The sequence below is a fragment of the Eriocheir sinensis genome, chromosome 70, assembly GCF_024679095.1.
Source record: "Eriocheir sinensis breed Jianghai 21 chromosome 70, ASM2467909v1, whole genome shotgun sequence".
Lineage (NCBI taxonomy): Eukaryota > Metazoa > Arthropoda > Malacostraca > Decapoda > Varunidae > Eriocheir > Eriocheir sinensis.
Window position 1 is genome coordinate 7317287 of NC_066578.1, and position 26090 is coordinate 7343376.

Below are 26090 nucleotides of genomic sequence, written 5' to 3' on the forward strand. Positions count from 1 at the left end.
CAAGATGTGTTATTCTTTTAGATCAAGCCTTGCTCTTGTTAGGTAACCAATTACTTGTTCCAGGTAATATTTGGATACACAACCAGTGGTGAACATACATACTAGCCTTCAGCTTCCACATGATCACAGGCAGGAATCATTTGCAGGTGGATGTTATCGTTGCCGATTAGTATTTACATCCACAAAAGGGCATCAAGGAAAAAACTATATATTAGACCCACTCCCCTCCAGGTGGACACATCATATGGTAAGAAATAAAACATAAATACAAGGGCAAAAAAATTCAACGTCTACAAGTGGGTGCTGCAAGTATCCAGTAAGGTAAAGGTAGAGGTTGCTTGGTAGGTATTTGGTATGGTGTAAGTATTTGGTTAGGCATAGATAGAGGTTGTATGGTAAGGCTTTCATACAGGTGTTAGTAATATTTCCATGAAGAGTCTGATGAGTGTGGTGATAGTTTGATAAGCTTCTACAGCATGAAAAACACTTGCGAGAACCCAACTCCTCTTTCATGGCCTTCGGAAATAGCTATCACAAGGTGAGTGTTGCTCGCCGGATTCTATACAGTGTAGTGCCACAGGTCGAGGGAGCCAGGCAGAGGACGCAGACAAACACTCACGACTCTGGAGTTGGCCAGCGACTACAACCCTTGCGTTACATTTATGCTGCTGACTGGGAATCCAGGAAAACATTTTATTCAACTTTCTTTTACTTGTTATGTATATTTGTTTATTCACAGAGATCAGTATTTATTACCCTTACTGCAAGTACGAACGTTTATGTAAGAAACAATATAATTTTATCAACTTTTCATTTGGGAGGATAAGCCCTCTCAACCTTTTGTTCTCATAGGACTGAGACACTTTCATAGGAGTATATGATACTTTATTTTCACGTTTTGACTTTTTTTCCACACCACCTCAAGAGGTAAAAGTCCAGGCGCGTTTTTATTTAAGAGGTTTCCCCTGTAGGCCTAATCCTCTCTGATCTTTGATCAGGAAATTCATTATTTGGGTTGTTGCCACAGTTGCAACAATGTTTTTATGACAGCAGGAGCACTAATCACTCAGCAGTGGAAGCAAAACAGGTTGTTGCACCTGCAAAAGCAGTACGAGCATCAGTTCGGGGTAATGACAGGCGAAGCAGCAATTCGTGTCGTGACTGCAAAACCATCGTGGGTTGTTGCAATAGCGGATGCAGCTGTACGTGTTGTAATAGCGGAGCAGAACGGGTTGTGATAACGGAGCAGCACACGTTGTGATAGAGGACGCAGCAGGACGGGTTGTGATGGCGGAGTACGAGTTGATACTGAAAGCAGTACGATTTGTAATAGCGGATGCAGCAGGATGGGTTGTGATAGCAGATGGCGCAGGATGGGTTGTGATAGCGGATGGCGCAGGATGGGTTGTGATAGCAGATGGCGCAGGATGGGTTGTGATAGCGGATGCAGCAGGATGGGTTGTGATAGCAGATGCAGCAGGATGGGTTGTGATAGCGGATGCAGCAGGATGGGTTGTGATAGCAGATGCAGCAGGATGGGTTGTGATAGCAGATGGCGCAGGATGGGTTGTGATAGCGGATGGCGCAGGATGGGTTGTGATAGCAGATGCAGCAGGATGGGTTGTGATAGCAGATGCAGCAGGATGGGTTGTGATAGCAGATGGCGCAGGATGGGTTGTGATAGCAGATGCAGCAGGATGGGTTGTGATAGCAGATGCAGCAGGATGGGTTGTGATAGCAGATGCAGCAGGATGGGTTGTGATAGCGGATGCAGCGGGATGGGCTGTGATAGCGGATGCAGCAGGATGGGTTATGATAGCGGACGCAGCAGAAGCAGTATGGGTTGTTGAAAGCCAAATTCGCAAGGGTTGTTGTGATAGTTGTAGCAGCAAGGGTTGTTACGACCGTAGATCACCATTACTCTATAAGTTACTACATTGCCTTTAAATATCCTCCCCCAGCATATTACCTTAAATGTATTATGACACCATATGACCTTTAAATATATTCCCCATCATGTAACACTTAAAATATATTCCCCCAGCACGTAACGCTTAAAATATATTCCCCAGCACGTAACGCTTAAAATATATTCCCCAGCACGTAACGCTTAAAATATATTCCCCAGCACGTAACGCTTAAAATATATTCCCCAGCACGTCACACTTAAATGTTACCCAGCACGTTACACTTAAATATATTACCCAGCATGTCACCTAAATATTCTCCCAGAACATAACACTTAAATATATTCCCCAGCACGTCACACTTAAATGTTACCCAGCACGTTACACTTAAATATATTCCCCAGCGCATCACTTAAATATTTTACCCAGCATATTACACTTAAATATATTACCCAACACGTCACCGAAATATTCTCCCAGAACGTAACGCTTAAATATATTCCCCAGCACGTCACACATACATATATTACCCAGCACATTACACTTAAATGTTACCCAGCACGTTACGTTTAAATGTTACCCAGCACATTACACTTACATATGTTACCCAGCATGTCACATTTAAATAACATCCCTCGTACATTACACATCAGACCTCTCAGATAGAAGGAACGAGTGACCTCCTCCATTTAACCTTTAACCTGTATATATGTGACACCTTCTCTTTTCTTCTTTCTTCTTGTCTTCTTGTATTTTTTTCTTTCTTCTTGTCTTCTTTCTTCTCATTGCCCGGCCTGGAATAAAGCCTGGTGTTAGTCAGATAAAGGTTTCCATGTCTGCAAACTGAGTCTACAAGAGTTTGTGATTATCCTGGATGATGGCACAGCTTACAACTTCATGGTTAAACAAATTCATGTCCAACAGCACTATTAGACCTCTACTCATGATCGTATCTAATGTAGTTTTGAATGCAACGAAAGAAATCAGTCACTACGTACCTCAGCCAGGCATGTGATAATGCCGTGTCAAGCATCCTCCACTCACTCACACTGCTTCTCCACACCCTACTGCAGTCTTCTTGCGCCTCTTGACTGCCCTGGCCGTCTTGCTGGCCTAAAAGAAAGTCTACTGTAAGCCAGATAATGGTTTACACTTTCTGCAAACTGAAAGATTATCCTGGATGATGGCACAGCTAATGACTTCATGCTAAAAAATTCACGTTCAACAGCACTATTAGACCTCCAGCCATAATCTTATCTAGTGAAGAAGTGAAGAAGCAAGGAAAGAAATCATTCGCTACCTTAGTGTGATGAAGCTGTGTCAAGTGTCTCCTCCCTGATCTACAACGCCTACATCTGCTGTCTTGCTGCCCTGAAAGAAAGTTTGTTGTAAGTCATATAAAGGTTTACATCTTCTGCAAACTGAATCAATAGGAGTTTGTGATTATCCTGGATGATGTGGCAGCTATAATGACTCTGTGTGTGGACAACGTTATATCTTCTTTGACTTATATTCTACATCACCATACGCCCACTCAGCTCTTCATCCTCCCTTAGCAGCCGGGGGATAAATGTGTACCTCAAGCTACCTGGGGAAGGCAACTGTGCTAACGCTGAGCACTGCGACCATCTGCAGCTTTAGCCTATGCCCCAAACCTGTCCTTTACCACTAGTTACACTACCATTCAAAATATAATAACAGAGAAGGAAATAAAAATGAATAATGAAAATCCAGGATAGCGAGGGATAACACAGCTCACCTTTCTCTTCCTATGCCTCTGCTTTTAGTCTCCCGCCTCCTCATGGTGGAAACGCCTCTCCATCCTCATCCTAGTGGTCCTCCTCCATCCACCAGTGAGCAAGAGGAGGAGGAGGAGGGGAAGAGAACAGAAGAAAATTAGTGAATGTCCCTAAATAGAGGAGAGAAAACTATTTCAACATCGCCAACCTCATAAAAAAATTGCCTAAGTCTTTTTTCAGTGATTTCCAGGTTTTTGTTTACTTTAATTTTTTTAACATGTGACGCCCATATTTTGTATGGTTCCCTTCGTTATTCAGAGTCTGAGTGTTAAGCCAAATGAGATAATGAGTTCTTTTCTGATTTCCTGAAAATAATGACTTAGACAGTTTCTTTACGAAGGTGACGATATAACAGCAGGAGGTGTGTGGGGGAGGGGGGGGGGGGAGGTGAGGAGGAGGGGGAAAAGATAAGAAAGAAGGCCATGCTTTTTGCACCTCTGTGACATGTGCACCGCGGGGAGACTCGACATGAGAGCCACGCCCCACCCAACGGTGTTACGACGTCGGGATGACATCAGCTTCATTCACACTCTCTTCTGCCACCACTATGACATGTGCACCTCAAGGGAGGCAGATCCTCAATCCAGCTGAACGACAAACAACCCAGACAGTGGTTCAGGCCACCCTAGCCAGCCACATTCCGCCGAAACGGAGTGGAGGTGTCGGCGCAACCCTCCCCACCTTAGGGCTGCCGCCGCCGCCTTCATGAGTCCCCCCACTCCCAAACGGGTGTTACGACGTCGGGATGGTCTCGCCGGATCTCGGGACGGACAGATTCACACAAGGAGGTAAAGGAAGCTGAAGGAGTAGGAGGAGGCAGGCTGAGAAAAAGATAAGGTTCATTAGAAAGTAAAGTTTTGAGTAGAAGGCAAAAATGAGGAAAAACCCTCGGAATGTCATGACAAGGTACTTAACTTAGTAATGCAGAGCTCTTCCTCCTCTTGCTGTGGTCTTGGCAGGGTGGCGCCTCTGTGGCTGTGGAGTGTAGCGCTTCCACACCACCTGAGAAGGGAAGGGAGTGGTCACGCCAAGGTCCATATTATTAAACGTACCAGGCAACCATAACAACTATTTCCCATGATTAACCAGGTTTTCATGGAAGGTTAGGGAAGGTAAGGGAAAGTAAGCAAAGGTAGGGAAGGGTAAAGAAGGTAGGAGAGGGTAAGGAAGGTTAGGGAAGGTAAGGAAGGTTAGGGATAGTAAGGCTAAGGAAGATTATGGAAAAGAAGGGAAGGGAAGGAAAGAGGAGGGTAAGGAAAGTTAGGGACGGGTAAGGAGGGTTAGATAAGATAAGGGAAGGTAAGGTATGGAAAGTTAGGGAAGATTATAGAAGGGAAGGGAAGAGTATGGAAAGTTAGGGAAGGGTAAGGAAGGTAAAATTAGGGATGGGAAGGTAAGGAAGGTTAGGGAAGATTTAACCCTTTCATTGCTAAACGCTCGCAGTGAGTGTTAGGCGTATTTGCTGGTGCTGCTAAACGCTTGCTGCGAGCTCCACCCGCACTCAAATCTCGCACGTATGAGTGTTCCAACACTGATTCTCACAACACAGGATTGCCAATTGAGTGGGTTCTTCACTAAATTTGGTGGATAATCATATCAGCCCAGCGCGGCAAATCTATGGACGAGTAACTGGTGGATGTTCTTGCCCAATATAGCGTCATTTTTGCATAGCTTCACCTGACTGATTCTTTGACCAAATAGTTGTAAATATTGCAGTTGGCAATACTCCCTTGCCAGAGTCTGAAGGAAAGATGTCCACAGTTACCCCAATATGGCTGATCATCCTGCACGCACCGACGCAAGTGTTAACATTCAACACTCCCTGAACGTGCATTTACGTTCGCAAGATAGGCATACATAACCGACTCCTATAGATCTGGACCTCCTCTTTCCAGTAGTGTTTTTGGTTTTTAGCTGTGCTGAATAGTTTTTGAGATACAGAGGTTAAAAGAGACCCCCCCATTGGGCTGCACGACTGCGCCTGAGGGGATAGTCACATCCACACCGCACACAAGGAAAGGGTTAAAGAAGGGAAGGGAAGGGTAAGGAAAGGTAGGGAAGGGTAAGGAAGGTTAGGGAAGGTAAGGGAAGATTAAAGAAGGGAAGGGAAGGGTAAGGAAAGGTAGGGAAGGGTAAGGAAGGTTAGGGAAGGTAAGGGAAGATTAAAGAAGGGAAGGGAAGGGTATGGAAAGTTAGGAAATAAGGTAGGTTACGGAAGGCAAATGTTCGTGGAAATTCAAGAGCCAGACTGTGAGGACGTCGAAAGTAACGCTAGACGACAACAGTGTGATGTGCCTGCCTAAATCCCTCACTACAGGGGACACCAGAAGCCTGCAGCCCAGAGATCAACTTGGTGTGGACTTGGACCAATACAAATGTCAGTAACTTCATAATGGACCGTATTGGCTATCCGGTGGCAACTCGGAGACAAGAACTGTTTTGACTTGCCCCTAAGTGGTCAGACACACCACACACAGATGCAAACCTTAAAACCTTAAAAGCAAAGGGTAAATACATTTTTTTTTCAATCATTAGGTACCACATTTGGACATTTGGCTCAAAACGACAGCCAGTATTAATTTTCCCGAAATAGAAAAGAGGAACCGAGTTAAGTCAAAACCGTACTTTCTCAGTCACCGCCAGATAGCCAATATGGTCCACTGTTAGCTCTTGCAAGGATTATCATTTACACTGCTTACAAATGGCAGAAAGGTTTATATTTGGTTATAATAATACGTCCTTGGTTCAATCTTATCTATCTACTTCATTTTCATTAATTTTAATAACTTCATAATCATTAGCTCATGCAAGGACTATCATCCTCACTCCTTTCAATGGCATAACACTAAAAGACATTTGTATATGAACCTAGAAATTAAAATAGGGCTTGATATACTACATGGGTAATACTGAAGCATGTAAAAGGAGACAGAAGTGAGCATATCAGTGGGAGGTGCTGACTGAGGCAAGGGAAACTAATGCTCTCACTTATGTCACTTATTTGTATATGAACCTAGAAATTAAAATAGGGCTTGATATACTACATAGGTACATAATACCGAAGCATGTAAAAGGAGACACAAGTGAGCGTATCAGTGGGAGGTGCTGACTGAGGCAAGGGAAACTAATGCTTTCACTTATGTCACCTTCGTAGGTTATAATAATAATAATAATAAGTATTTGCATATATAAATAGAAATAACCACAGGGCTTAATATAGTACTTGAAACTACAGCTTGTTAAAGGCAGCAGGAGCATACCATAATTTTGTTGCTATATCAGTAATAAAAACCTTCGATATTATATAGAAAGTCTTGCCCAAACAGTGTGAATATATTTGCAAAGAAAAGCAAGGTCATACTTGAATAGAACAGAATACCTAGTTGATGTTAATAATGGAAACCTTGTTGATATATTAGTAAAGAATAGAGTACGTAATTTATATATTAATGAAAACCTTGATTGCTATATTAGTAGAAAAAACTTGGTGATATAATTGTAAAGAGAATACCAAATTGATATATTAATAATAAAACCTTGTTAATGTATGAGACAAAAAAACTTGGAAATATATTAGTAATGAAGAGAATACCAAATGCAAAAGGTAAATCCACACACCTGTTTAAGGAGCCACCCTGACATCGTTACTCCATCTCAGTTCACTTGTCAGGCGCCAGTCCAGTACACTCCAGTAGCAGGCGTTGGATAAGCTTGTTCTTCAATGTCTTAGGGAGCTGGCCTTTGTGACGGCTCCCATTGTGAAGTCCTAGTTGAGATGCTTCTTTTTCTTCTTCTTCTTCCGGAGTGTTTTAGGGGGCTAGCCTTTGTGACGGCTCCCACTGTGAAGTTCTTGTTGAGTAGATGTTTCTTTTTCTTTCTTTTCTTCTTCTGGAGTGGTTTAAGGGGCTGGCCTTTGTGACGGCTCCCACTGTGAAGTTCTTGTCGAGTAGATGTTTCTTTTTCTTTCTTTTCTTCTTCTGGAGTGGTTTAAGGGGCTGGCCTTTGTGATGGCTCCCACTGTGAAGTTCCTGTTGAGTAGATGTTTCTTTTTCTTTCTTTTCTTCTTCTGGAGTGGTTTAAGGGGCTGGCCTTTGTGACGGCTCCCACTGTGAAGTTCTTGTTGAGTAGATGTTTCTTTTTCTTTCTTTTCTTCTTCTGGAGTGGTTTAAGGGGCTGGCCTTTGTGACGGCTCCCACTGTGAAGTTCCTGTTGAGTAGATGTTTCTTTTTCTTTCTTTTCTTCTTCTGGAGTGGTTTAAGGGGCTGGCCTTTGTGACGGCTCCCACTGTGAAGTTCCTGTTGAGTAGATGTTTCTTTTTCTTTCTTTTCTTCTTCTGGAGTGGTTTAAGGGGCTGGCCTTTGTAACGCCTCCCACTGTGAAGTCCTTGTTGAGTGGATGCTTCTTTTTCTTCTTCTTCTTCTGGAGTGGTTTAAGGGGCTGGCCTTTGTGACGGCTCCCACTGTGAAGTTCTTGTTGAGTAGATGTTTCTTTTTCTTTCTTTTCTTCTTCTGGAGTGGTTTAAGGGGCTGGCCTTTGTGACGGCTCCCACTGTGAAGTTCTTGTTGAGTGGATGCTTCTTTTTCTTCTTCTTCTTCTGGAGTTGTTTAAGGGGCTGGCTTTTGTATGGATGCTTCTTTTTCTTCTTCTTCTTCTGGAGTGGTTTAAGGGGCTGGCTTTTGTAACACCTCCCACTGTGAAGTCCTTGTTGAGTAGATGTTTCTTTTTCTTTCTTTTCTTCTTCTGGAGTGGTTTAAGGGGCTGGCCTTTGTAACGCCTCCCACTGTGAAGTTCTTGTTGAGTAGATGTTTCTTTTTCTTTCTTTTCTTCTTCTGGAGTGGTTTAAGGGGCTGGCCTTTGTGACGGCTCCCATTGTGAAGTCCTAGTTGAGATGCTTCTTTTTCTTCTTCTTCTTCCGGAGTGTTTTAGGGGCTGGTTCTTGTTGAGTGGATGCTTCTTTTCTTCTTCTTCTGGAGTGGTTTAGGGGCTGTAACGCCTCCCACTGTGAAGTTCTTGTTGAGTGGATGCTTCTTTTTCTTCTTCTTCTTCTGGAGTGGTTTAAGGGGCTGGCCTTTGTAATGCCTCCCACTGTGAAGTTCTTGTTGAGTGGATGCTTCTTTTTCTTCCTTTTCTTCTTCTGGAGTGGTTTAAGGGGCTGGCCTTTGTAACGCCTCCCACTGTGAAGTCCTTGTTGAGTGGATGCTTCTTTTTCTTCTTCTTCTGGAGTGGTTTAAGGGGCTGGCCTTTGTAATGCCTCCCACTGTGAAGTTCTTGTTGAGTGGATGCTTCTTTTTCTTCTTCTTCTTCTGGAGTGTTTTAAGGGGCTGGCTTTTGTAACAGTCTAATAGAAGGTGTTGTAGTGTTTCAGTGCCACAACCACAGCATGGGCACTTGACACCTGTGGAAGAAGAAATATAGGAAGTTAGACATGGCCCTGTCACACTTTTTTTTTTTTTTTTTACAGTAAGGGAGACAACTCAAGGGCAACAAAACAGAAAAAGGATAAAAAAAGCCTGCTAGGTGTTTGGTAGGTAACAAAATAATAACGTAACACCGTCTCATAACACCTGAACACACGTACGTCACACACCTCCCCGCCCACCGTCACCCCAACACGTAGACGCAACACACCACACACATAACATAATCACAGCTTGGTAACAAAATAATAAGGTAACACCAACAGCACCGCAACACAATTATAGAGGCCCCAGCAAGTCTCACCGCCCGTCACTTGAGCACGTTCGACGTCACACAGCCCTCCACAGCCCCGTAACGCAAGAAATATTGTTAGCGTACCTCCCCGCCCGTCACCTCAACACATATTAAACGTCACACAGCCCCGTAACGCAGCTTTCTCGTATCTCCAGTAGCAGGAAAATATTTTCTAACACTGTCTTACCTCAAATAACAATGCACAAGGCCCTAGGAAGCTCGTAAAGGTAAGAAATATTGTCAGCGTCACCTCAACACATTAGACGCCACAGCCCTCCACAGCCCGTAACACAGCTTTCTCGTATCTCCAGTAACAACCTCAAATAACAATGCACAAAGGCCAAAGGCTCGTAAAGGTAAGAAAAATATTGTCAAGCACCCTCCCGCCCGTCACCAACAAAATGTCAGCGTACCTCCCCGTCCGTCACCTCAACACATTAGACGTCACACAGCCCCGTAACACAGCTTTATCGTATCTCCAGTAGCAGGATAATATTTACTAACACTGTCTTACCTCACATAACAATGCACAAGGCCCTAGGAAGCTCGCAAAGGCAAGAAATAGTGTCGGCTTGCCTCCCCGCCCGTCACCGCAACACATTAGACGCCACACAGCCCTCCACAGCCCCGTAACACAGCTTTCTCGTATCTCCAGTAACAGAATAATATCTTCCAACACTGTCTTACCTCAAATAACAATGCACAAGGCCTTAGGAAGCTCGTAAGGGCAAGAAGAATAGCGTGTATCAGCGTGGCGGCCGCGTGAAGGTGGACGCGGGATGCCCTTAATGGCGCCAAAACTCCCAGCCAATCAGCGCCCAGCTAGCTCCGGGCAGCCAATCAGAGCAGAGAACAGCGACGCCGCCCTCTCCCGCCAAATCCAAAGACATAGATGATGGTACTTTTCACGGTTAATTTATGCCTTGTACCTCAATATGGCTTTCCAGAAGGTTGGTTTTAATTCCATTCGCAATTTTCTATACTTTTCCGGGAGGTCTGAACAGGGACGCCGCCCTCTCCCGCCAAATCCAAAGACATAGATGATGGTACTTTTCACGGTTAATTTATGCCTTGTACCTCAATATGGCTTTCCAGAAGGTTGGTTTTAATTCCATTCGCAATTTTCTATACTTTTCCGGGAGGTCTGAACAGGGACGCCGCCCTCTCCCGACAAATCCAAAGACATAGATGATGGTACTTTTCACGGTTAATTTATGCCTTGTACCTCAATATGGCTTTCCAGAAGGTTGGTTTTAATTCCATTCGCAATTTTCTATACTTTTCCGGGAGGTTTGAACAGGGACGCCGCCCTCTCCCGCCAAATCCAGACATAGATGATGGTACTTTTCACGATTAATTTAAGCCTTGTACTTCACTATGTCTTTCCAGGAGGCTGGTTTTAATTTTTACGCACTTTTATTACACTTTCCCGGTATATCTGAAGGTTAATAAACGTGTATGACAGGTGCCGAGATATTGTAGACATGATATAGTTCGTTTCATGATTCTTTTAAGCCTTACTTTTCACTATGGCTTTCTAGGAGGTTGGTTTTAATTTTTACGCACGTTAATTATTATTCCGGGAGGTCTGAAGGTTCATAAGCATGTATGACAGACAGCGAGATACTGTCGCGCTATTAATAAAACCAATTTCGTTTATCCAGCGACAAATTAATAACTTCTATCACTTTTAATACTTTTTGACCCCAAATAATACTGAACACGCCTCTGGCAAGCTCGTGGAGGCAAGGTATTGAGCATCATGGTATATATATTGAAGGTGACAGGACTGACGGTGTTGGCGCCAAAAGTTGCTATGGCGGAGTCCTTCCAAGGTGCCGCGACCAATCAGAGAGCTCGAGAGAAAAGGGCGGGACTCGGAGCCAATCAGCGCACAGCAAGACTCCCGGGAGCCAATCAGAGGAGAGAACAGGGACGCTTTGGACCATTTCCCGCCAAAACCACTGACCAAAGCCACGCAGACATATAATAGCCATTTTTCACGCGTTGTTTGAGGCTTAATCTATACTATAGCTTCCCGGGAGATTAGTTATGATAATTACACACCTTAATTATGTTTTTCCGGGAGGTTTGAAGGTTAATTAGCGTGTGTTACGGGGAGCGAGATATGGCCGCGAACGTCATTCCGCGTCGCCTTACTAATAAAACCAATATTTAATGTCGTGGAAATTAAACATTGAATAAAAACACATTAAAACTTACCTGAGACTTGCTTCGTGGTCACATTAATAAAGGAAACATAAGCACTGGAGCCAGACATTTATTAAAGCTAAAAAAACAGCTAAATTACCGGGAAACTCTAACAGATAATTAAATGAAGTAATGAAAGAATAAAAAGAATAAGAAAATAAGTGATATAGGAGTAAATAAGCCTAACCAGTGAATTAGTAAGCCTTTCGAGAATATTAAATGAACCTAAAAACTCTGAATTACCGCAAAAAATATAACACAGACGAATAACAAGAATAAATAAGGTAATGAGAGAATAAATGACTGTAATAATTAATGGAATACGTAACAAAGGAATAATTAAGCTATGCGTAACCTGTCAGCCAAATAATTAATAAGCCTTTCAAGAACATTATAATTAAACTAAAAACTATAAATTACCACGAAAATATAACACGGATGAATAAATAATGAGACAAATTGATATCGCTGAAAGAAATAATTAAGTTTGTCCTCGCAATACATATTATATTCACCTCCCTCGCCCTTCTCCCCCCTCCCTGTCATTAACTTACCTTTATAAAGTCATGCTGGCTCCATAATAACCGGGGAGGGCCTTGCAGTGATGAATATTTGGCGCCATAACGAGGAGCGTCCTGCCGTACGTCTGCCTGGGATGGAGGTCGGCCCGGGAGTGACGCCCGTCGCGCCAAATCCTCGCTTCTCTCGGCGGGCGCCAATCGTGGTTCCTCATTCACTCTTATAAAAAATCTTACACAGGAACGATCTATAAATAAATCAATATAAAGACACGATAATATAGCGAGTAGCCTTAAAACTAATTAAGGCCATCAAATATAAAAGAAATTTCCAGAGAAGAACCATCCGCCGTGCGCAGGCCTGCCAAATCTGCCTGTTTGCGAGTCCTAAAAATATAAATTAAGGCTTTTTCTTTCAAGTGTTTAGCCTAAATACACTCACTTTGACCAAAATTTCAATATCAAGACTTAATTGTGGCCATTTTCTCGGTGTTTAGCTTGCTATGGCCCAACAGACAGGGTTGCCACATCTGCCTGTTAGCTAATATAATATAGTATAGTATAGGCATTATATTAGCTATAGTACTTATATATCATTACGTATCCTATTATGGGCATTATATTATACTTATCTAACCACCATATATCTTTCCTTCCTTATCCATAAACCTTTCCTTTCTTCCTTTATCTCCATTTTTTTTCCCTCCATTTTCCTTCCTCCTCTATTACTCTTTCCCGGCGTCCTTTTAATTCTTCCTCTTCCTCCTCTATCTCATTCCTCTTTACTTCTTCCTCTTCCTCCTATCATATTATTTCTCTACTTCCTCGTTTCCTCTTCATTCCTCTTTTGTCCCTCTCCCTCTTATTCCTAGATTCCTCTTCACTTCTCTTTTCCTTCCTCTTTCTCCTCTTATATATTCCTCTTCTTCTCCTCCTCTCATTTCTCCTTACTTCTCCCTCTTCCTCTTCCTCCTTTCATTTCTCTTCCTAGCTCCTCCTCTTATTCATCCTCCTCTTTCCTTCCTTCCTCTTCTTAGTTCGACGTACCCTTCTTCTGTACTAAGGGTCACAAATTTAAACTGTCTATGAAAAAATCCCAAGAACTTCTAATACGAGATTGAGGCTTAATTCTTTTCAAAGTGGGACCATATTGTTTACACTCACATTTGACAAGGATTTCGTGGGAGTTTTGGGCATTTCCAGAGGTACATTTATGATCCTGGTGGTAGTTCGACCCTTCTTCTGTACTATGGGTCATAAAACTGTCTATGAAAAAATCCCAGGAACTTCTAATACGCAGCTATATAGGCTTCTTTTCAAACTGGGACCGTATATATTGCTTACACACTCACAAGGATTTCGCAAGAGTTTGGGGCATTTCCAGAGGTACATTTATGATCCTGGTGGTAGTTCGACCCTTCTTCTGTACTATGGGTCATAAAACTGTCTATGAAAAAATCCCAGGAACTTCTAATACGCAGCTATAGGCTTCTTTTCAAACTGGGACCGTATATATTGCTTACACACTTACAAGGATTTCGCAAGAGTTTTGGGCATTTCCAGAGGTACATTTATGATCCTGGGTATTCTGACCCTTCTTCGTAGGCTGGATGAGCTATGTGAAGAGCCCTGAATGAGCGTGAAAAAACACTCATGAAAACCCGATTAATCATGCCTATTCTGCCTTTGGAAATAGTTCACGTGAGATGGAAGCGTCTGAGTATGCCGACCCTATTTGGACCACATGAGCTTCTAGATTGTCCAAGAAATAGAGAAATAGCTAGGTAGTCACACACACACACACACACACACACACACACACACACACACACACACACACAGAATAATGGCATTTCTTGCACAAAAAATCATACGAGAGAAGGTTTTTCTTGCCCTCATTTCCTCCTGGGGAAAGTAAAGGAAGGGAGTATATGAAATGCAAATTTAGATTGATTGATTGATAGTTTATTGTTGCAGGTAAACAACAAGGGAGAAGGGAGGAACATGCCATCCCAACCCCCAGGCAGGACAGAGTGTGATTATACAACTATTAATACATGTGTAGGTAGCACCATGAAACTAAAATAGCACATGGTTGACTGATAAAGGTGAAACATGACGTCCCGACCCCCAATCAATACATAGTTACAACTCTTGACATATTCATTGGTAGCACCATGGAATTGAACAGGTATAATGGCAGGTGACAAGTGCTAGATTGTGGGAAAGTGCTGAGTCAAAGGCCGCTCCGTACTCAGCAGCGACTCCCTGCCAAGACCAAGATCATGGCTATGACTAGTCATCAACCTTACATGTTTTTCTAAAACTCGTGATTGCAAAAGTTTTACCTTTATTCCGTATTTTAAACACTATTAAATAATATCCAGTTTCGTTTATTGATGTAATAGATTTTTTTCTTGCATCGATATTAATTTGTAGGTGAAAATTATATCAGCAAATCATTGGTTTGGCAAGTACAGAGACAATCAAAAAGATGATTCATGAGCTATGAGTGTACCCACTTATAGTTATATTTATAGGTTATTACTTATAATTTATGAGATGTTGATTGAATTCTGGTGTAAGTTTGGCCAAATTAAGATGATTTATATTAGCGAAAAGGTGATAAACGAAGTAATTCATGAAGAAAAGAAGTAAAAAAAAGAAAAGACAGAAAAGACAGAAAACAGAGAGAACAGAAAACATAGAAAACACAGGGAGAAAACCTAAATTAATTGTCCCGTCCTCACTATATGAATATGAAAATTGATTGATGGAAGGACATAAATTATCTACGCTATATAGCTGCGCGTGGCCTCGGTGCTCATCTCCGTTTCATTGGCCCTTGAGTCTGTGGTGGTCGCGTGAATAATAATAATAAATTAGATTTTTTTTTTTTTTTTTACGTCTTGGCCTATTGCGCCGGTAGGCTTCTTCCCGGTGGATCCTGATGGTCGGTCCAAGGCAATACGCGATGACCTCGTCTTACTAAGTTTGAAGAGAACTATCTTACAGTGAATGACCGAAGAACTTCGCTGAAAATGAGATGGAGATGAATATGAAGCACCCCGCGTAATCGGCGTGCAGCTCGTCTATCTGTGGGGGCTTCGTGATGCAGTGGTTAGCACACTCGGCTCACAACCGAGAGAGCCCGGGTTCGATTCCCGGGCGGAGTGGAAAAATTTGGGCGGCTTTTCTAATACCCTACGCCGCTGTCCACCCAGCAGTGAATGGGTACCAGGTATTAATCGGGGGTTGTGTCCCATCTCCTGGGGTCTGTTCCCTTCTCCTATAATTCCTTCCCCTTCTGTCTCTCTCCGGCATATGACCACAGATGTTGCACCGACTAAACGAAACTTTCCAGCTTTTTTCGTCAATCTGCACATCCTCCCTTTAGGGCTGTCGATAAATAGTACCTGGGACACCTGGGGACACCAAGGGAATTTAAGGTAAACCGTACGTGGTAACACGCCTGTCACACTGGTCCTGTACGTGTTCCGGGGTGATGGTCTCTTCCCAACAGACTCATGGGCCAATGCGACGGAGATGAGCACCAAGGCCACGCGCAGTTATAACGTATATGCCTCTAACTTTGCTCTTTGCCGAAGGGAGAATCGATGAACAGCTGGGTTGGCTGCGCGCTGACTACTCGGCCGGGATTCGAACCCTTGGGCACGCAGATTCGTAGTTAGGCGTGCCATGGACTATTTCCCCAAGTCTAACTATAATATATTCTTCTGCTGTCCTCATTAAACAAGTATGTAATATCAGGTAATAAGCTCATATTAATTAAACGTATCGGCGCCTCGGTTCGCATGTTTGAAAAGCCTCTTGTAGAAGTTGCTGGGATTTTCATGGACTTGTATGATTCCAGTGAAGGGTGGTTATACACGACTGGAAAACCACCCATGAAAACCCGATTAATATTCTCAGTGGCCTTAGAAAATAGGCGTACTGGGAAACCGGCCGATACGTTTAATAATATGGATCACAATAGTCTATGTATAAGTATATAGCTCGTCGCTGTTATTTCCATATAGAGCCTCGATCATCTGAATGTCCTTCTTCAGGTATTGTGTTTTAATTAATAAAGGCGTCAGAGAGGAAGATATGGAGAACGTTAGGAAAGGCCTTTAGTGGGTATAATCGTATGGTAGCCTTAATATACCCAATGGATGATGATGATGATGATGATGATGAGGAGGAGGAGGAGGAGGAGGATGCTTTTATTGTTATGAAAAGCGCAAATCATCCTTCTTCCTTGAGTATGCCAGCACCATATATACGCATAAATATAAATAAAGATAATAGATAAATAAGAACTCCATGGGATAACTGATTTACACTGCAGCAGATACACATGAATGAATAAATAAAGGAAATAAAACACGATACAACATATGAATAGATTAAAATATGGTTGAAATTAAACCCTATAGATAGATTAAAATAGATAAATAGATGAATTAGAACCGAAATAACTGCTGTGCCACACAATATAAGGCATCACATACACATAAACGGACAAATAAAGGAAATAAAACACAATACAACATACGAATACATTAAAATAAGCCCTAAATAAGCCCTAAATAGCCCCGCATCACCCTGTAGCCCCAGAAATAGTATTGGAACGACAGGGTCCGGCCAGTGACGTCACGGCTCATGGCGGCTGTTGAGTGAGTGTCCGAGGCGGCGCGAGGAAGGTCCTGTTTTGGCGTCTCCACGCGGTGAAGATGGTTGTCCTCACGCTGAAAAACCTCCAGCAGCAGACTTTCTCCGTGGACATAGAGCTATCGGCCACGGTGAGCTAAATACAGGAGTTACGGGCTGAGGGTTGGCGGCTGTGTCTTCTGGTAGCGTCCACTGCAATTTTTTCCTATCATCTTGCTCTCCGTGTCGGGCGTCGTCACCTGGTGGGGTCGTCGGGCCTGGGGGCGGGGCTCGGCGGCGGGGCGCCCCTCGCGCCCCGCCACGGGCCCCGCCGCGGCCCTGGCCTGGTGCTCAGCAATTTTATCCCTGCCGGATATTTTATGAGTTGTCTTGTTGTCTTCACGTCGTTTGACTCACAATGTTTAGATTACACTTGACATGTTGGAACTGTGCTGGGCATCATGCAAGTCTCGACAGTATATTACTTTGGTAAAACCATTCTTGACTTCATATCATCGTTACTGATACTGTATTTCAATTCGAAATCTATTCTTAAGCTACTATGGCAAAGCCATGCTTGCCATTATTACTATTTCAATGCTAAATCTATTCTCTACACTATGCTACTATGGCAAAGCCATGCTTGTCATCACTACTACTTCAGTGGTAAATCTATTCTCTACATTATGCTACTATGGTAAAGCCTTGCTTGTCATTATTACCATGTTTGACCTCATATTACCATGTTAAACCTATGCTCAACTTTATATTACTATGTTTAAACTATGTTAAGTATAGTTTGATGAGGCTTCTGCACCATGAATGTAATAAAAAGAAAACACAGAACCTGACCATTGGAAATCTATGATGCAAGAGCTGGAAGTGTGAGAATATGGGCCATAGGAATATATATGTACTCTGGGTTGTTGGCTGCCACAGTTCAATGCAGTGGGTTCGTAAGCTCCCTAACAAGAAAGATTATGTAGGTTTCTTCTTCCTCTTTTAGTTTAATGTCCTTATATTCCCTTATGGAGTTCTTCAAATATGAATTTTTTTTATCTAGTATGTATTTGGTCTTCATGTAGAAGCCAACATATCAGAGGAAATATTAGCTACAAGGTATCTCTTTAGTATTAGTGTTTGGTAGAAAACTTGACCCTTATGGAGAGTATTGACTTATAAAGGTATGTCTCCCACTTTACAATTGTGTTAAGTTCTTGGAAAAGCAATTGTGAAGTGAAAGGGTCATACAATGAAGATGAGGTTTAATTAATAGGGATGCATTCCTATACGTATATTAACTTTGATTGGGTTACATTCTTGGAAAAGTAATTATGAAGCAAAATGATAATATAACAAACTTCAGGTTTAATTAATAGGGATGCATTCCTGGACTCATATTAAGTGACCTACAACCCTGAATATGTAATATCAATGATGTTTAATGGACTGCAATGTACCTAAATCATAACCAAAGCCACTGTGAACTATTACCCATCCCATACATTTACATTGATAGATACATGAAAGAGCATAAAATAAAAGACTGAACTGGTTGTAAAAGCAAGCCAGATGTAGCGTAAAGAGAGCAAAGGTAATTAAAGTGGTGATCTGGTCTTTATATTTCTGTATCTTCAACTGAACCATTGCAAGCTTTTTGTTTCTATATTTTTGCACCTTTGAGGGTTTTTTATTACAGTAAGGGAGGCAACTCAAAGGCCGAAAATAGAAAACAACAATAAAATCAGTTATGCTCTGCCCCAATTAAAGAATAAAGAATTAGTGGTCAGAAGAGAAGTCAATTTTGGAAGACCATCCTCCTCTGTAAATAAAGAGCAAAATATCCTAAAACTAACCATTGTAAAGTGAGGGAGACTGTTGCATGGTTTGATCACTTAGTTACATTTTATTGGGCTTTGAAATGGTCCTATGGTCTCCAATTTTATTTCACAAGGAAGAGGTTTAGTATAAGAAGCTGTACTGTCCACCATAGTGAAATAGCGTAAAATTAATCATTGTAAAGTGAGGGAGACTCTAGTTTGGTTTTAGTGCTTTTAACAACACTATTTTAGGTATTGAAACTGGTCTATTGTCTCTTCCATTGAACAAAGAAGGGGTTTAGTATAAGAAGCTTTATTTTCCTTCATCCTAGTACATAATATGCTGATTAAAGTGTTTTTTGTTGCAGGTTAAAGCCTTGAAGGAGAAAGTTGAAAAGGAGAAAGGGTCAGACTATCCTGCTGGAGGTCAGAAGTTAATTTATGCAGGTGAGTAACTTGTGAGGTCTATTTCTAACATTTCCAAGTCTTGTGTCACTGTTCCTCTCCATGCTCTCCTAGGTCTTCCAGCTGATCCCCTTCCAGGTACCTCCATTTCCTCCACCATCCTCAGTACTCTGCCCTCATGTCTCTTTTCACTTGTCCAAATCATTGCAAGCTACTCTGTCTTACTCTCCTGTAACTCTTTCAAACCACATCTCTCTTCTACCTCCATTTCCTCCACCATCCTCAGCACTCTGCCCTCTGTCTCTTTTTTCACATGTCTAAACCATTGCAACCTTCTCTGTCTCACTCTCTCCTGTATCTCTTTCAAACCACATCTCTCTTCTAACTAGTCTTCTTCCAGTACCTCCATTTCCTTCACCATCCTCAGCACTCTGCCCTCTGTCTCTCTTTTCACATGTCTAAACCATTGCAACCTTCTCTGTCTCACTCTCTCCTGTATCTCTCTCAAACCACATCTCTCTCTTCCAACAGGTCTTCTTCCAGTACCTCAATTTCCTGCACCATCCTCAGCACTCTGCCCTCTGTCTCTCTTTTCACATATCCAAACCATTGCAACCTTCTCTGTCTCACTCTCTCCTGTATCTCTCAAACCACATCTCTCTCTTGTCCAGGTAAAATTCTCCAGGATGACATGACCCTCGACTCCTACAACATAGATGACAAGAAATTCTTAGTCATCATGGTGACAAAGCCCAAAGCTGCGCCGCCCCCCGCCGCTGCCTCTGACACCATGGAAGTTGCAGACACAGAGGAGGCCACCACAGAGACTCCGGCAGACCCTGTGCAGGTAAGGGGAGGGGCTAGGGGGGTTTATGCTGGACTGGAAGATAAAAATAAATGATCATATTCAGTTTTGTACACTTGAAGGAAGCGCAGGTAACTAGGAAGAGATATTACAGTGAATCAGATGTTGAAGCTAAAATGAATTTACAGAATAGTCTGGAAAGGTACATTATGAGATAGTTGCTTTCTATCTGCAAGTCCATTGTAAAGCAAGTAAAATTTAGGAAGTTGATTTACATGGACATTACTTCTCTCAGGGTTTAAATGTTTTCCTTAGTTAATTATAACATCCTCAATAAAAAAACGAAATGATATATTAAAAGATTTATTCAGTGCTCCTAAATTTCATAGATAGTGGCCATTAACTTAAAGAATATTAGTGCATGTTCCCCTCATAATATTTTACACTGACTTAGCAGTTAATGTCTTGGGAATAGTATAAGACAGATATTTTTCTCTATTCTCTAGTTCTTGGCCTGAGTTTTCCCCTGTAAAGAAAATTAGTTAAGTAATACAAGTTGCTGACATAGTTCTCTTTTTTCTTCAGCCCACGGCAGCAGCAGCGGCCCCAACTGAAGCCTCATCCACCACTACCTCTTCCACCACCACCTCCACCACCACCACCACCTCGGCAACTACCCAGTCAGCGGATACTCCGGTGACACAGTCTGGCCCAACCACGCAACCCAGCTCGGGAGGGTGAGTGTTTGTTGAGGCTCAGACATGGCTTTGAAAACACACGGTCCATCTTGCTCCCACCTGTCACCCCCTTTCTGAGAGCTGCCACCTGGCCTGTTTGGTTTCTGTAGAGTCAAACCACCTCTTCCAGGCAACCATTACCCTGAACTTCAACAAATAAGACACAGGACAGTTTTCAAACACATTTTTGGGGAATGCATGTAGTACGTGGTATTAGAAAGACACAGGACTGATTTCTGACACATTTTGGGAGAAGGCATTTAGTACGTGGTATTAGAAAGACACAGGACAGTTTTCATACACATTTTTGGGGAAAGCATGTAGTTCTTATTTCTTGCTGAGTGATGTTCAGTACTAGGGAGCAGAAATATCGTGAAATATTGAGGTCCAGTTTCTGCAATTTAAGCATTAATTCCCTTCCCATCCCTAGGTCGGCTGGCAGTGCGGAGTCCTTAATAGTGGTCGGTGAAGAATTCAATCGGATGGTAGAAAACATCATGGAAATGGGTTATGAGAGAACTCAGGTAAGTGCAGACAGGTATAATTAACCCGTCCGCTGTGATTGGGATGAATTTGGCCTTCACTGGTAGCCTCTGTGGTGGATAGTGGAGTGTTTCCCATGTGGTGTTGGTTTGCTGGATATTCCCTCCCAATGTGCATGACTACATTTTTCTTCATTGAATTGTAGCAGCCACTTTTTGATCCATTCGTGTTGCTTGGTGATGTCTTCTTGTAGGAAATCCGAAGTTTAGGGGTTAACACAGTCACACACACATATGCCCACACATTGTAACTAACACTTCCCCCTCTCCCCCCAGGTGGAGCGGGCCTTGAGGGCGAGTTTCAACAACCCGTACACGGCGGTCCAGTACCTCGTGGACGGCATCCCCCCCAACTTAGAAGAGCCAGCAGGTCAGCCGGCGGGTGGCGGCGGCGGCGGTGGTGGCGGGGATGAGAGTGTGTCTGTGGAGGGTGAACCGGATGCTGAAGGTAGGATGCTAATGATTCTAGGCAAACTATATTTTCATTATTTCATTATTAGTTCAATTGTAGCAAGAGAGTATTCCTCCTGAATTACTCATAGTTTTCTGACGCATGTTTTTCCTGTTGTGAATGCTGAGGGTAATTCATTTATTCTATACAAATTGTCTTCATACTCATTGTCTTTCCATTATGTTTATTTTCAAGTAAGATCTCTGACTCACTTTTTGTTATCTTGAAATAAAAGTTACCATAGTAGGATCTCTCCATTACTAGCCACTATTAGTCATTATTGCTATTATTACCATTATTATTATTGATTTATTGTATGATTATTTTACATTTCTTTCCCTACATGGACAAGACTTGTGACATAATGTTTTCTTGTCTTTCCAACCCTCAGGAGACCCTCTCAATTTCCTCCGGTCACAACCGCAGTTTGAACAGATGAGACAGATGATTAGGTGAGTCTCCCCTAGTGTTAAGTCCTGCAAATATCAAACCCACACTTGACTTTATTGTATGTGCAAGTTTGGTTTCTATGTTGTACTTCCTAGCTTATAATCTGAAAGTGCTGTTAGTTTTGCCCTCTGAATAGTAATGTTAACATGCTTAGTAACTGCAGGTATGAATTTATTACCCATGTTAAAGGAACAGTGGGCAGGAAGGCAGCTCCGAAAATTGTGTTGACATACATGAGATCACTGAAGAAATCATTTATCATAAGTATTCCTTCATAGATTTACATGACACTTAAATTACTCCTAAAGCTGTTGATGCTCCTTTAGTAATCAAAGTATATTTCACCCCATTCTGCCTTCTTGTTCAAAATTCATATCATTCAAAACTCTTTTCTCATATAAAACTAATTTCCCTTCTTTCTTCCTCAGGTCAAATCCATCTCTGCTGGATGCTTTTATTCAGCAGATCGGGCAGACCAACCCCCAGTTACTACAGGCAATCCAGCAGAACCAAGAAGCCTTTGTACGGATGCTGAACGAAGGTGGCCCGGGCTCAGGAGGTGGGTGTTCTGAGGCTAAAGTCAGGCATTATATGTTGCTTTTCCCATGCAAATTGTTTCATGTTCTTCCTGGGATATGTAGTCTCTTTCCCAGTGCAAGCTAGAAGAAAATGGCTTGTTCTTTACACCCCTCTGCAGGACACCTCCAGTTTGCTTTGTGCTGAATAGAAAATGTGGGTCTTGTGATAAACTGATAGTCAAATAGATTCATGTTAAGTTGACATTCTGCAATACTTAATGGGTTCACAAGTGGGTGTTGACTTTTCTTCCAACTTATCACTGTCAACAAGAGAAACAGTCATCAGGAAGGACATACACTCTTCGAGGGAGGATGAATTAAAAAGGAAACTAAGTAGGGAACATAAAAGAAGTAAAAAAATGAATGTAAATGTACAGAATGATCAAGGAAAGGGAGCATGAAAGAGGGAAACAGGGAGGGTCGAAAGCAATACAAAACGAGGCTTCAAACTGAACGTCAACAAGAGAAACAATTATCTGAAAAGTTTGTTCATTCTTTTACTCTAGAAAATAAAATAAAAGTGAATATAGATGTACGGCAAGGAAGCAGCGCGATTTTTTCTTGTGTTTTGTTCTTCTTTTATTTCCTTCTCCTCTATATTTTATTTCCATAGATACTTCCTCCTCTGTTACTAATTTGTTTATCTTATTATTTTTCCTTTTTCTTCCATCTCATACATTCATACCCTTCTCTCTACCCCAGGGAGCAGCACGGGCAGCAGTGGCGGGACCCAGGGGAGCGGCGGTGGTGGCGGCGGCGGCGGCGGTGGAAGTGGTGGAAGTGGCGGTGGCGGAGGGGTTGGTGCGCCGACTGCCATATTCCTTTCGCCGCAAGACAGGGACGCCATTGATAGGGTGAGGGGAAGGGCTCTTGTTTTTGTTGTCCTTCTCTAGTCTTGGGGTTTATTACTATTATTATTATTATTGTTGGTATTTTTTTTCTTTTCCATCTTTTGTTTTTCTTGTTACTTTTTTTCTGGTTCTTCTTCTACTTCTCCTTTCTTCTGTTCCTCTTTTTGTTCTTTTTTTGCTTCCTCTCCATCTTCTTGTTTTTCTTCTTTACCTTCTTCTTCAACTTCTTTGTCTCCTTTTTATTTGTCAGCTTGTTCTTCTTGTTTTTGTTTCTTCTCTGTTGTTGATGTTTTTTATTTTATTTGGGGGCAGGGAAAGCAGTCGTTTCTGAGGTTCAAAGAAAGGATAAAAACCTACCTCACATTACTTATACAAATAGAACATAACCCAAACATATTTAAAGTCTCAAGCTCTCACTACTTTTTACGATTTTTGTCATGAATTCAGTTAAAGATTAGTCTAATTTTCCCAGTAGGGCAGGATAGAAACTTTGATTGTAATTTTAGTAAAGAACATGTAGGATGTTATTGTTTTATGCTGACCTATTCATCATCATCACCTATATAATTTTCTGTCTTGTCTTTCAGCTCAAGGCTCTAGGCAACTTCCCCGAGGATGTAGTTGTTCAGGCTTACTTTGCATGTGAGAAGAATGAGAACCTGGCAGCTGAGTTTCTCTTCAGCCAGACCTGGGATTAGAGCCAACCGACAGGTGGGATGACTGGCCTAGACCTACCGAGGCCAGACGAGACCTTGCCACGTGTTTTGTGGTTGATCCTTCGGGCAACTCACTTGACTTCAGTGGCTTGTTATTTCAAAATTTTACTGGAAACGTCTGCAAATACATTCACCATTACATGACTTACATCCATTAAGAACATACTACTACTACGTGCATATGACATACTGCTACTGTAGGCTTTCCATAATGGTGGCAAGACAGTCTCATGTTCACACACACACACACACACACACACACACACACACACACACACCGACACAGTTGCAACACAACTCTGTGTTTTAGTGTAGGCCAAGCAACCTGCACTGTTGTTAAGTGGTTGTTTGCTTCCCACACCCAGCCAGGCCACCGTATCTCTCTTTCTCTGTTCATTATGCGAATAAGAGCTTTCGTGCATGCCTTGCCTCCCCGCCACTCTCCGCTGGGCGGCGGTGAGACTGGTGAGCGTCGCCCCACACCCCGGCTCCGGGGCGACGCAGAGAGAAAGTTGGAGTCATTGTGTTTAGCAGAATATTCAGGAAGTCCATCCAAAACTTTGTTTTCCAAATAATTTACCTAATTTGGTCTCCAGTCTTGAAAGCCACTTCTTGTTTTGAGTTTTTCCAAACTGTTTTAGATTGCCTGTGCCTCCTGTTCTGTAGTCACTGTCCAGCTGAGTTAACCAAGTCAACTTGAGTCTGCTTGGGTGGGCCAAAGTCCTTCATTGAGTGCAAGTCACTGTCTTCAAGAAAATTATAGTTTTTTGCTTCTCTGTGAGAAAAATTATCTTATTGCTCAATCATTATTCCTGAACTATAGATTGGTATTCTATAAACATGAATTCTGAGGTGAGAAAGCCAGCCTCTGTTGGTTCTGAATTACTGTTTCGTTTACGTGCTGATAATCATTGGCTCCCATGCACGCTGGTCAGGCAGACGCGGCTGTTCTGAAGGACTCGTCATAATTTTAGCTGTGTATGTTACATGGGAAATTATGAATTTTTAGTTTGAGCTAATTTTTTCATGTCCTTGAAGCATGGAGTGTTGGTTGAGGCAGCAGTGCAGTGCTACCCTCAACACCTAGTAAGGCTGCCCATACAGAGAAATCATGAGTTGCTAGCAAGCACTTGCAGGGCATTGAGCAACCCAGCTAAATCATGTGTGTGTCAAGTCACTATTGAAGAGGTCAAATATATATCATCTTCCTGTTGTGCAGGAAGATTATAGTGCTCAAGCTTCCCCAGCCCTTACCCTGAGTCTGCCTCACATGGACGCGGGCACACAGCTTCATTACCAGCGCGCCCGCCGACGCCACCACCACCACCACACCATCGTTGGTTGCTCAGAGCTGCCTGTGCTGCCACACATTAAGTGACCACACCCAGATAGAATAAGTTGCCATTGCTCTCCCTAGGCCTTACTTCTATAGGGGAGCATTTTGTAAAAAAAATATTTGTTGATATTTCTTGTGAAGAGGAATATGACCTGCAGGTTCAACCATTGTTTTTATTTAACCCTTGGATGGTGCAGAAGGAAATTACAATCATTATAGGCTGGTGCCAGAGTTCAACCTTGCTGTAGCCTGTAATTGTAAGCCTCACCTCTCGGTAACACGTACCAAGGCCGTGAGGCTTTAGGGTGTGGGGTACTAGGGTCGTGGCCTGTGTCCTGACCCTTGCTGGCAACTGAACAGGTTCCAGGTGTTGATTTGCTAGCGAGCTTCACCTTGTCTTCCTTTTTCTTAATGTATACGCCACAGGTCTGAGAGTCTTGAGTTTTCATATCTTCCTTCAAGCTGCTGTTGCCATATAATCATAATAATTATTAGCATTATGGTTTTAAGCTTTGTTTTCATTTGTCATTCTATCTTGTATACACATCTTATAAATATATTTAGAGATTGGCATTTGTCTCCCCCTCTCAGTGCCAATA

At 42.4% G+C, this 26090-nt stretch overlaps 1 protein-coding gene and 2 long non-coding RNA genes across 7 annotated transcripts; 1 reads left to right on the forward strand and 2 right to left on the reverse strand.

The window, feature by feature from the left end:
• Nucleotides 1-948: 948 nt before the first annotated feature.
• LOC126988811 (uncharacterized) lies at nt 949-8629 on the reverse strand. 5 transcript variants are annotated; one of them, XR_007742542.1, is made up of 7 exons: nt 8392-8629; nt 7325-7717; nt 3667-4708; nt 3208-3278; nt 2906-3020; nt 2527-2701; nt 949-2216 (listed from the first exon to the last, which is right to left on the reverse strand). It is a non-coding gene; the product is annotated as an uncharacterized LOC126988811 (long non-coding RNA). The 5 variants fall into 5 exon arrangements; XR_007742544.1 differs by lacking the exon at nt 949-2216 and having other exon boundaries at nt 2224-2701; nt 7325-7539; XR_007742541.1 differs by lacking the exon at nt 949-2216 and having other exon boundaries at nt 2224-2701; nt 7325-7628.
• A 114-nt stretch (nt 8630-8743) lies between these two features.
• LOC126988813 (uncharacterized) lies at nt 8744-12327 on the reverse strand. Its single transcript, XR_007742545.1, has 2 exons — nt 12184-12327; nt 8744-9101 (listed from the first exon to the last, which is right to left on the reverse strand). It is a non-coding gene; the product is annotated as an uncharacterized LOC126988813 (long non-coding RNA).
• A 4457-nt stretch (nt 12328-16784) lies between these two features.
• Nucleotides 16785-25655, forward strand: LOC126988806 (UV excision repair protein RAD23 homolog B-like). The gene is made up of 10 exons (XM_050847234.1): nt 16785-16952; nt 18989-19067; nt 19697-19872; nt 20416-20567; nt 20998-21091; nt 21386-21557; nt 21952-22012; nt 22439-22569; nt 23291-23442; nt 24027-25655. The coding sequence occupies exons 1-10, from the start codon at nt 16884-16886 to the stop codon at nt 24135-24137; spliced, it is 1197 nt and encodes a 398-aa protein (XP_050703191.1). The 5' UTR covers nt 16785-16883; the 3' UTR covers nt 24138-25655.
• The last annotated feature ends 435 nt before the right edge of the window (nt 25656-26090 follow it).

What these genes read in the sequence shown, in the direction of transcription:
- LOC126988806 (XM_050847234.1), top strand. Translation starts at nt 16,884, where the DNA reads ATGGTTGTCCTCACGCTGAAAAACCTCCAGCAGCAGACTTTCTCCGTG. An exon ending in CAGATGAGACAGATGATTAG is followed by an intron (nt 22,013 to 22,438) that starts GTGAGTCTCCCC and finishes TTTCTTCCTCAG; the next exon opens with GTCAAATCCATCTCTGCTGG. An exon ending in ACAGGGACGCCATTGATAGG is followed by an intron (nt 23,443 to 24,026) that starts GTGAGGGGAAGG and finishes CTTGTCTTTCAG; the next exon opens with CTCAAGGCTCTAGGCAACTT.